Raw genomic sequence first — 12,310 nt, forward strand, 5'->3', positions numbered from 1 at the left:
TGCTTCTTCCTACTTCTTTTGGACATGTGGAACTGTGAAATGAATCATGCGATGTATTCCATTCGAACTTGCATGCATGTTCAAATCAAATTAAACCAAACCAAACTTGGCCACATATCTCATCTCACACTGCACCCGGCTCCTTTGGCCCCTCCCATGAGTGGTGAGCCCATTGGAGGGGGGACCCATGTTACCGCTTCGGGCTGTGCCCAGCTGGGCCCCATGGGTGCAGGCCTGACCAACAGGTGCTTGCTGTTGAGCTCTAGGCCTGGCTCCAGAGCGTGGTACTGGCGACCCGGGTCTGGGTGGGGAAAAACTAGGTCCACCCTTTTTTCTCTTCATTCGGATCATTTGAGCCACTCTTTGTCGGGTCCCTCCCCTAGAGCCTTTTAGTCATGGGTGACCCTATCAGGGGCATAAAAGCCCCCAGCAACTTTGGACACGCAAAGAAAACTCCTCCACTGTGATCAGGTGACTTTGTCTGGAAGATGAAGAAAGTATCTATGCATCGATCTTAAATAAGTCCCGACACATTACTTGTTTCCAGCAAACACTACACAATTTACTCTTTTCATTGCAAGAGGCCAACCATACTGTTTCAGAACCCTTTCACTCTGGTACCACTCACACTGTTATGGTAGTAGCAGTCTTAGTGGTATGGTGGTACAATGGTGGTACCAGGGTGGTACCAAGGTGGTACAGTATGATCTGTAAGGCTATTTAAGTTGCTTGTCTGCTTGTCAGATGCCAGATGCATGAAGGCAGGGCTGGGTGAATGCAGGGCTGGGTGAACGCAAGGTTGGGTGAATGCAGGGCTGGGTGAATGCAGGGCTGGGTGAATGCAGGGCTGGGTGAACGCAGGGTTGGGTGAATGCAGGGCTGGGTGAACATAGGGCTGGGTGAATGCAGGGCTGGGTAAATACAGGCTGGGTGAACGCAGGGCTGGGTGAACGCAGGGCTGGGTGAATGCAGGGCTGGGTGAATGCAGGGTTGGGTGAATGCAGGGCTGGGTGAACATAGGGCTGGGTGAATGCAGGGCTGGGTAAATACAGGCTGGGTGAACGCAGGGCTGGGTGAACGCAGGGCTGGGTGAATGCAGGGCTGGGTGAATGCAGGGCTGGGTGAATGCAAGGCTGGGTGAATGCAGGGCTGGGTGAATGCAAGGCTGGGTGAATGCAGGGCTGGGTGAATGCAAGGGTGGGTGAATGCAGGGCTGGGTGAATGCAAGGCTGGGTGAATGCAGGGCTGGGTGAAGCAGGTGGTTTACCCAAGCAATGCTACAACGATATGATTTTGTGTTGTTTAGTTCCACACTGTTGTGCTGCTATTTGCGTGGTTGCACACCCTGCAGTGGAAACGCAAACATGATCAGGATTTAGCAGTCGTAATGTGAAGCGTAATGTGGCGAACTGAACTGGACTGTGTGTGGGAAGGTGGCTGAAGTAAAGTGGACTGGAAATGATTAATGAAGGAGTGGAAGGAGGGTGTTAGCTGCTATGCTAATGACGTCATCACTGCCTCGGGTGTGATGATTGAGCACAGTCATTTGGGATTATGTCACATGGATGTAAAAAAAAGAGCTACAAGGTACAACTTCTCGTGTGATCCGTCTCTTGTCGGAGGCTCTTAGGGCTACAAAACATGCCAAGTGCTGCCTTCAAGTCGGCTGCAGACTAATAAACTCCTCCTGAACTCTGCTGAGTGCCGTCATAAAACATTTCTTAAAAAGCCAAACAATTGCTCTCGCAAGAAAGTGAATCTAGGCCAACGTGACGCCAAACTTGTTTACTTGGCAGGGAGACGTGAGTGCAATATCCAAGCTGAGTGCTGGGAGGGTGGGGTGGGGGGAGATTGGTAAGGCAGGGTAATTGGAGTTTATGAACAAAACCCTTTTGTTGGAAACACCAAGGCATAAAGAACTAAATGAAAACCCAGAAAGCATGGCTAATGTAGAAGGAGGTGTAACATAAGAGAAGATGTGCACGGGCTCGGCCAGGCCTCAGATACCCGAGCCAGAAGCGGGTCCTTTGAGTCCTGCCGAGCAACAGAGAAGCGTGTCTTTGTTCCGCAGGATGAGGCCGGCGGGTCCCGCTGTCATCTTCGTCCCATGTGCTGCTCGGCTCACAGCTTTCAGCCGGAAACATCTTCTGACAAGCACGGACACTATTATCCGCTCAACAAGAACACACGGACACATTGTGCCCCCCCACTTGGATCCTCACCACGTTCATCCGCCGTCCAGGCTGACTGGACACTGGAAATATGCTCAACATTTTCTTCCACCTACTAGTCCGCTTTGCACGTGCTACACAAGAGTGCACACAAACCCAGCTGGGCAACGAATGCACGGGACCACCCCCCCTTTGATGCTTTGAACTGATTCTGACCTCCCGTCTAAGCAGAACTAGACAGAACCTTCCCTGCGTAGGCTCGTTATTAATACCACTCTCTCTCAATAACTACTAACTGCGACATCAATCAGATGCACAATATCTTCTTTTTAAACCAATAACCTACAACTTGTTTTATTGAGGTGTAAGTGTAGTGTGTGCACATCTGGAAACAGGGTTAAAAATTGTGTTTCACTTCCAAATACTGTGCTACAAAAAGCTGGGTTATCGTATATTCAAGGTTGTCTTATATTTAGAGCATTGGACATGCTTCACCCTGCATTGAAAACATGAAAGCATGGCGTTTGTCTTATATTTGTGGTGTGGAGGTTTATGCAAGCAAACCAACAGCGTTGTGTTGTGTTGCGTTCAACATGAAGAAGATGATTTCAAAAAGAATTGATGATGTCTTTTGGACAAACATATTTATCAAAAAACAGGTGTTGAAAAAGAGGGGTGGTCTTTTACGTAGAGCCATCTTATATTTGCTCCAACAGAGTAGTTGTTGGGTTTGTAAACAGTTATGTTTGTTAAAGATCCAATCCAAAGTTGAACAGGTTCTACCTCGGCCCAGCCTTCATTAGGAACTGTAGTCCTAATTGTGTGCTTTTTCCAAACGGAAAGAAGCGACGCTGGAGCCGCGTTGGTGACGTCAGAGCAGAGGTTCTGGTCGGGAAGCAGCCGTGACGTGCGAGGCCAGGGCCAGGAGCTCCCGTCAGGATCACGAGTATCAGCTTTCTGCCAGACGGCGAAGGCCGACTCCAGATGTTTTGTCTGGCTTCATCTGACTTTGGGCCCCGTGCACATTTTTACCTTGTCAGGCTGGCAGTGAGTGGGGGTCTCAATCTCGCAAATACCCCACCTCTCTCTCTCTCTCTTTCTGTCCCAGCATTTGACCCGTCCTCCAAACAGCAAGGGGCGCCACATTAGCTAAATGATGAGGGTGCTGTCAAGGAGGTCTGATGAAACGTGGTGAGCATACCAGAGCGGTAGCGGGTCGACACAGGGCCGAGTGGCGCGGGATGACGGGCAATGATGATGAAACATCTGCCGTCACTGTGACGCCAGACAAAATATAATATTAGGTACATCTGCACAATCTCATGACTAGTGAAGTGCAATACCACTGATTTTGTTTCTGATCAGATACTGACTAAAATTCAGGCTGCTATCGGCGCTGTACCGATCCAATACCGATACTTCGTGCAAATTCACCAGAATACCTCGGCCAACTCTTTGAAGATGAGGCTTTAGAAGACCCAGAGCGCATGCCAACAACAACGGGTGCCTCCATCTTAAAGGATGAAATCCGCTGGGCTCTTCGAAGAATGAAACTCAACAAAGCAGCGGGACCTGATGAGGTCGTCACTGAAATGCTCCTCGCGCTAGGTGATGAGGGAATCGACCTCTTACACAGTCTAATCAACAAAATCTATGATATCAGTGACATACCAGACGACATGCTGAAATCCATTTTTATTGCCTTGCCAAAAAAACCAAGCACCCTCGACTGCGAGAATCACCGAACCATCAGTCTCATGTCACACACCCTGAAGCTGATGCTAAAAATCGTGCTGGATAGGTGCCGGAAGAAGATTCACTTCAAAATCCCAGAGTTCCAGTATGGCTTTATGCCTGACAGAGGGACCAGAAACGCAATCTTTATCTTAAGAATGCTGAGTGAAAGAAGCATTCAACATCAACAAGACTTTTACATTTGCTTCATTGACTACAAAAAAGCTTTCGATCGGGTTCGGCATAGCAAACTTCTCCAACTGCTCAAGGACATTGAAATAGATGACAAAGACTATCGAATTTTTTAAAATCTCTATCGGTTTCAAAAAGCCGCCAACAAACTGCCTGAGGGACTGACAGACTGGATTGAGATAAATCGTGGTGTCCGGCAAGGTTGTGTAATGAGCCCAGACTTCTTCAACCTCTACAGCGAGGAGATCCTTGGTCACCTTGAAGAGGTGGAGGAAGGCGTAGCACTTACTGTACAGCTCATCAACAACATCAGATATGCCGATGTTACAGCCTTGCTGGCCTCAAGCGAAGAAGGGCTACAAAGGCTACTCGACGTGACCGTTCAAACCTCGCAAGAACTCGGTCTTGAGATAAACTGCAAAAAGACTTTCTGTATGGTTGTCCCCAAGGAGTCTCCCCCGCCGAGATGCAATCTCAAATGTGATGACAAAACGATTCAACAGGTCGAGTCTTTCAACTACCTAGGGTCCTTAATCACCTCAGATGGTCGCTGCCGCCAAGAGATAAGATGAAGAATAGCTCTAGCGAAATGTAGCTTCAATCAGATGAGCTCCATTTTCAAAGATTGCAAGCTGTCCCTTCTGCTAAAATGTAGGCTTCTCAAATGTTAACATGGCCAATTCTACTTTATGGATGTCAGTCCTGGACAATAACAGCGGAAACCAGGCGCAACATCGACGCCACAGAAATGTGGCTTTATCGGCGTATGCTACGCATTCCGTGTACGGCACACGAGACAAACGAGGCAGTGTCGCAATGAATGGACCAAAATCAACAACTTCTCGACATCATCCAATGCCAGCAGCTCAGTTTTGTTGGACACGTCATCCGAAAAGGGAAGATAGAAGAAGTCTTTTCGGCAGGATTCCTGGGAAAAAAGCTAGAGGAGGACAAAGGATCCTGTTTTTACAACAACTGAAAGAGGCATCTGGACTATGAACAATGAAAGAAATCTGGAACGCTACAAGAAATCATCAATTACATCAGCACCACATACATTCAATGTGTCGTCAGAGCCAGGAACTGGCATGACACTCAAAGAGAGAGAGAGCAAATTCACCTAATGTGTCTGGTACATTTTACAATGTAAGGTATCTCATATCATAGCATAAAGAATACAAGACATTTAATTCGGAGGAAGGAGAAGAGAAGAAAGGCTGGGAAGCCGTCATTTTTGTTGAGCCTTTATTTCTTTCGTCACACATTTCCACTCGCATTTCTCATGTGTTCTTCTTTTGCATGACAACGTTCCCTTACACTGCTGCACACCATCTGCCATCACGTCACATGCCAAGTATCTGTTTGCTCTCATCATTAGCAAAACCTATGGTCATCAACCCACCACACCACGGCATCCTGTCCAGTGTCTCTGTTAAGCGCATCATTGAGACAGAGGACCCATCCCGACCCTCTCAGTGGCAAAAGGTACAAGGAGGCCGCATTACTTGCTGGTTGCTGCACCGTTCCTTCAAATGGCTGCTCTGATCAGGAGGATCATCAGCACAAAAAAGCCATCGGCCCATACAGTTGAGAAAGTTTCAACAGCTAATTGAAGATACGACACCACAATCATTTGCATAATGTTCCTCATTGGGTGCAAAGTGCAGGTTTGGATTGCACTGTTTCAAGTCAGTCGTTCATCATGGCAAGCTATACCACCCTCTCTTCATCCTGATTTTCTATTGCATTTTTTCTACTCATTGATCATTTATTCTTGAGTATTTCAGCATTATTAATTATTTACACCTGTTTCCCTTACAAAACACAACTTCACCTGCCCTGTCCTGCATCCAGGTATCTATTTCACAGTCACACTGTTTGATTTTTTGGCTAAAAAGTTACAGAATACATTTAAAGTTACTGAATCGTTTCGGATCGTACTGTTCTAAATGAACCAAAATTGTTCTTGAATCGTATCGGCAACCACGAATCGTAATACAAATCAAATCGTTATTAAAAGGAATGGTTACACCCCTAATTTAGTATTCCATCAGGGCGCCCTACAGCTGCAACTTCTACCTTCCTTCAGCATGTCCAGAAGTCCAATGGCTTCCTCCCTATTCCGTTTGGGTGCGACCGCAGGTGTCTTTGACGGTGCAGAAGGTTTTGTGGACATTGTGGGTGTTGTCAAGGATAAAACTTGCAAACATAAAACACTTCAGAGTCACACTGCTAGCGATGCAGCATTTATGTACATCTGGCAAGCCCAACGCATTCTGGAGTGCACAGGAAGGCGAAAGGTGAAGCGCGATGAAGCGAGGGAACACTGTATCCATATTTGAAAGCATGAAGAGCTGGAATCGGAAGTATCGATGTTTCAGTATGGATCACTACCAATGAGGGCCAAATAAAAAGAAAGTCAAGCATTGCTTTTTGTACAAAACACTTTTTGCAGTGAAAGCAGGTGGTTGCCCTGCTGATCATTCACCTTTTTTATATATAATTTCATCCTTCGTCATTGTTATTTATGTATCTGTTTTGATTTTTTTGTTTTTCAACTGAGTGAGGGATAAGATTTAGAATGGAAGCACAATATTGAAAAAATGACAGATTTTGTAGAAATACTACAAAAATAAAGAATGCAGAAAAAAAGACAGAATTACAAAAACACAAGTAAGTAATTCATTACCTCTTTTAGTTACTAATTCTTGTTGTCATCGGCTTTGATTAGAATGTGTACCTAATGTTGTGGCCATATAGCATTCATGTACGGTCTTCCCTCACAGTTCACCTTTTGCAGTGCAATTTTAGTGCTTTTTTTGTTGGGGGGTTTTTTTACAGCGTATGAACTCTGTAACAGGCTGAGCCTGGCCCTTTAAGAACTGCATTGTGGGAAGTTGAGTGTTGTAGTTCTGTGCTTCTCTCTTCTGTCTGCACTGCCCGTTGTCTTCAGTGTCATGATTGGCTGTAGACCACTGTCAATCAATTTCCTGCATGCTGTCTCTTGTTGTGGTCATGGCTAGCAAACAAGCTAACCGTCTGAGCTGTTTGCTAACCACCAATACTGTAAACAATGGAGGAAACAGAAGAAGCTAATCGTGTGACTCTGAACGCTGTATGGTTTTCTCCCCAACAAAACCCACAATGTCGATGAAACGTCCTGCACCCAAAAGGCAGAGGAATCCAGCCACTGCACAAAAAGTTGGACTTGTGGACACGCTGAAGGAAGGTTGAAGTTACGCGGCTGTAGGGCGCCATCACGGAATACTGTCAATGAATCTTCGGTTCATGGGGGACAAGGAGGAGGAGTAAAATATGACGGCAGGAGCAATATGTTTTAACAAGGTTACAAAAACACTACGGTTCACCCGAATGGCGCCAGGACCAAGAGGCACAGTCAGGGGAGTGAAATATGCGTGAGTCACTTCATCGTTTCTTGTGTCCAACTTCGTAAGTTGATCATTAAAATTCCAAGGAAATGTGAACTTTGAGAGTGTTTAAACAAGTGAGAAATGTGAGAAAATGTTCATGCCTGTCTGAGAAAAGTGTATAAAGGGTGTGGTGAGGGCTTTTACAGCCTTAAAACATATAGAATCATTGGAAACAAATCAAGTTGGCTACTTGGCTGATTTCACATATTGCGGGCTATTTTGGGAACCTATCCCCCGCGATAAACGAGGGAACACCCTATTTATAAGATGAACTATTGTTATTACTTCCCTACGGCTAAGTAGTCTGCCCCCTAGGGTATGGAATGTGAGGTGGAGACCCCCAAGTGGATGGCTTTTCCTTTCCTTTCCGTCCATTTGAGGGAAGAAGAAACAACTAATGGCTGCTTAGAACACCTCGACTAGCCTGGTCCCACACACACATCATCCACTTACTCGAGAAAGCTGGTGATGTAGTCCTTGCTGCAGGCGGACCAGGAGAAGGGGTTGGTGTTGGCCGTGATGTGCGCCGCCATCAGCTTGGCCGTCTCGTGGCCTTTGGTGCCGCAGGAGTTCCCGATGCCGTCGTGGTTCATCCCGAAGCTGAGAGGAGAAAGCAGATGGATGACGACAAGAAAAGCATTGGAGTCCCCCCCCCCCCCCCCCCCCGTAAAGATCTAGCTCTGGGGCTGTGAAACAGCTGTGTGGAGGAGAGCCAGGGGTCAGGGGTCGACCCCTGTCTGGAGCTCGGCAGGAATGAATAAGTTCTAATCACCACTCTGATGCCTCGCCTGTCAATCAGCGCCGGCACGTCTGAGCAGGCTGCCAGGCTGGGGGGGAGTCCTTTGGATCAATTACTGGAGATCCCCCAACCACCACCCCCCACCCCACCCGAGCTGTAGAATTTATTTCCCTGCCAAGCGAAGAAAAGCAATGATCTTAACAATCAATTGAAGTATAATTGGAGAGAGAAGGTCACATGACCTTTAATGTCTTTAACAAACCCAGCGCTGCTGTGTGTGTGTGTGTGTGCGTGTGCGTGTGTGTGCGTGCGTGTGTGTGACATTTCAGCTGGCTGGGGAAAGAAATCAGGCCGGCTGCTGTGTTTTTCTTCTCCATCTTGTATTTTTACAAGGCAACAGCAGCAGACACGAGACATAATAAAAGGAAATCTCCATCTTTGCCCGCCTCTCTGGAGACGCTCATACATCATCAGCAGCAGCAGCGTTACTGAGCCTCGTGCTCGCCGACCAGGAAGCACGCGGGGATGAGCACGCCGCGCTCCTTCCAGCTTTTAAAGCGCTCCCTCCAACCAGGGGGTGAGTTTTTTTTAAAGAACGCTTAAAGGTACTCGGAAGCAATACGAGTCACATGACACTGAGTCACCAGACGCCGAGTCAGCAATCTAGTTGAAAATACAGCAAGACAAACCAAAACATGAACCTAAACATTTCTCACTCCAGCTTTTCATTTCATAATCAATACAGAGCAATCAATACTTTATAATTGAGTATTGAGTATTGAGGTTTCTACAAAGTACTAGTACAGCAGTTTTATTTCAAAAAGTTTTCATTGGCTAACAGGGCACAAATATTTGTGCTCCGAAATGTCTGCCCGGCAACAAGTGAGCATTTAACGTGACCAGGAGAAATCCAAGCTAATTCTGCTCATTTCATTTTTTTTAATCCAGAATTATTGTGTTTTGTTTTTTTTTAATTAAAGACAAAAAAATTGGATGCTTTTCACCTATCAACAATCATTGTTATTTTTTTATTCTTTTTATTCTAACAATTATTTATATAGATTATTATTAAACCTGTAATAACCCTACAAAAAGCACAAAAGATCATTCGATAATGAATACAGAGTAGGATTAGTTTCTTGATATGAATAAAGGTTGGCTCTACTCGCTCCAATCTTGCAGGATCTCTTTGTGAAACAAGTTTTCATCGGCCAACAGGGAACAAATAATTGTGCTCTGACAATTTCTGCCCGGCAACAAGTGACCATGTAATGTGATCAGGAAAAATCCAAGCTAAATCTGTTCCTCTTTTTTTTTTATCTAGAAACTACCTTTGCTTACTTTTTAATTGGATACTTTTCATACAGATGAATTTTATAACAATTTATAATAACGTTAATGTTGTTTCCATAGATTTGTGAGAATGTTCTAACAGCTACAGAATAGGTCTAGTTTCCTCTTGTGGCTGGCCCGTGCTGTCATGGCGATCATGCGGGGTCTCTCCGTGAAAGAGGCTACTTAGTAGGGCTAGTAGTCACAAGATTAAAACACGACAAGATTTCTTGTTCTGAAAAAAAAAGATAATAAATGAATGAATGAATAAATGAATGACACAATAAATGCAAAGGAAGTGGCTAATCAATGTATTGCCACGTGCATGCGTGTCAGGCAGGAAGCGGGTTCACTCTGTGCATTGCTTTCAGCACCTTGGTGCGTTTGTTCCATAGAACAACGGCATGAACAGAGTGAGCCCTCTTGTCAGTCATACAGTCTCTTTGTGTGGGTGGGTGGAGGCTGGGCCGCTTGCATACACACAAAGTGCAGAAAAGCGTAACGTAGTGGAAATGAAAATTGTAGATTGCAAGATATCCTCATATATTTTTTCATTGTACTTTTCTTAAAAGGAAAGTTCAAATCTCGTCTCGTGAACCTGGTGTCTGGCGACACGCCTACTATTTAGACAGGTTTTCATTGGCTGACAGGATGATGATGAATTGCTAAAGTAAGCAGGAAAAATCCCCAAATTATTGTTTTTGTTGTTGTTTTTTTAAAATTAAAAACAAAACAAAGTTGGATGCATTTCATAGAGCACTGGCACTTTTATAATGAATGCAGAGTAGGACTAATTTCCTTGCAGTTTTGCAGCGGCTGCTTTCAAAGTGCACATAAAAGCAGACTTTTTCTTTGTGTATATGGAATATTGGGGACAAAGTGGACCCGGCGGTTATCTGACTGTGGAGATAGGAGCAGAGCTGTAACAGGAGCGGGACGACGGCGGTGCGTAGGAGTATTTCACGAAGGCAGAACAAGAATAGCGATTTAAACATCCCGTTGTGTTGAAAGTCATTGTCACCGTGACACAATTACTCCACAAATTCTGCCCGGCAACAGGTGATCACATGACGACAGTGGGAGAAATCTAGCTTGGAAGTGGTTTTCCTCATGTCCTACCATTTTTCTTATCATACTTGGATCTTCCCGATGATCCTGAACACCACACTTACTTGTGGCCGATCTCGTGCGCGATGGTGAAAGCGGAGCCGAGTCCGATGTCTTCGTTGATGCTGCAACTCCGCTCCGGCTCGCACATTCCTGCCACGGAGGCCAAGCCTGGACAAAACAATGAAAGACAGCGTTGGAAAAACTAACAACATGTTGGAGTCGTGAAGTTTAGTCATTACAGACAAACGTTTCGATGTAACATTTACAATTCTACACTGCTGCGGCTTTCTTGACATACTCCAGCAAGATTCGTCTTCCAAGAAGGAAAGTCATTTTCATTTGCTTTTAGCTAACATGACGCCTATTCCTTTGATATGCAGTAGAGTCCTGCTTTTTGTGGGGGTTCAGCAAATGCTGAAAAACCAGTCAATGACACGCCCGGAAAAATGTCTCTTCTTGACACATGGCTCACTCCACCCCCTCCCAAGCCTCCTGCTAGCTCGATGTTGATGTTCTCCTCTGATTTTGCATCAACATTTGCAATAAAAGTGAGCGTTGTATATATATTTTTTTATTTTATGTATTATTTATTTTATTAGCTTTATATACTTTTTAATTTTCATTAGATTCAGCTCCAGAACCCTTCCCTTCTCTCTTTAATTGCCATTGTTCACTTGCAACACAATCCAGGTTCATTAATTCATTTTCTATGCTGCCTATCCTCCCTAGGGTGACGGGGGCATGCTGGAGCCTATCCCAGCTGACTTGGGGCGACAGGCAGGGTACACCCTGGACTGGTGGCCAGCCAATGGCAGGGCACATATAGACAAACAACCATTCACACTCACGGTACCTTAAATCATTCAATACCAAAGACGTATTTATACCTATTTATACGTCTTTTAGGTTTTTCTGCGCGAGAGGCAAGAAGAGGTGATGATGCGAGTGCACAATAAAGGAGGTGACTTTTCAAGCAGTTTTAAGCCATCAAAACACCACAAGGCGGCAGAAGTGCATTTGAATCAGAGCTCGGCATGGATCTTTTGCAGGTAAAAACACACTCAACAGCAAGGAGGAAGTGGAAGAGCGTGGAGAAGTGTAGCGTGCAGAAGGTTACGCATTGTAGGGACATTTCAACGCATGCACACACACACACACACACACGCACACGCCCACACACATGCACATGCCCACACACACACACACACACACACACACACACACAGTTTAGTTCCAAATGCGAGATTTGTAACTAGTTGATGGTGTTCCATTCGTAAATAAATGATTATTTTGATGTTTTTTGTGTTGTTTATGTTGGTATAGTTGTTTAGATATTTCAGCTGTCACAAAAGCAAAAAAATATTTGTGTCAAAGTGAAAGTTATGCTTGAAGTGTATCTTTTCACAAAGGCTGCTTTTCTCCCTGTTTTAGTTGGGAACGGTTATTTTCCTGAAACTTAGCTATGTTCTACTGCTGATTACTAAAGAATGCAAAAAGGTGGAAACAAACTTTTTTTTCTGATGAAAGACGGGAGTGTAATGTGTCTCGTGGTAGCTTCCATGTTCATGTAGCCTTACACCACAATACTCTGTGTGCCTTGA

General features: G+C 45.1%; 1 protein-coding gene across 3 annotated transcripts in view; it reads right to left on the bottom strand.

Moving 5' to 3' along the window:
- The window catches only part of adamts6 (ADAM metallopeptidase with thrombospondin type 1 motif, 6), a 90,008-nt gene that overhangs the window by 49,111 nt on the left and 28,587 nt on the right, over nt 1-12,310 (bottom strand). For all 3 annotated transcript variants that reach the window (XM_054756666.1, XM_054756665.1, XM_054756667.1), the window contains exons 9-10: nt 10,772-10,877; nt 7,982-8,128 (exon numbers count right to left, since the gene is read on the bottom strand). In XM_054756666.1, the coding sequence (XP_054612641.1) occupies nt 7,982-8,128; nt 10,772-10,877 (253 nt within the window). The remainder of the gene's footprint in view (nt 1-7,981; nt 8,129-10,771; nt 10,878-12,310) is intronic.

Source organism: Dunckerocampus dactyliophorus, chromosome 17, assembly GCF_027744805.1.
Source record: "Dunckerocampus dactyliophorus isolate RoL2022-P2 chromosome 17, RoL_Ddac_1.1, whole genome shotgun sequence".
Lineage (NCBI taxonomy): Eukaryota > Metazoa > Chordata > Actinopteri > Syngnathiformes > Syngnathidae > Dunckerocampus > Dunckerocampus dactyliophorus.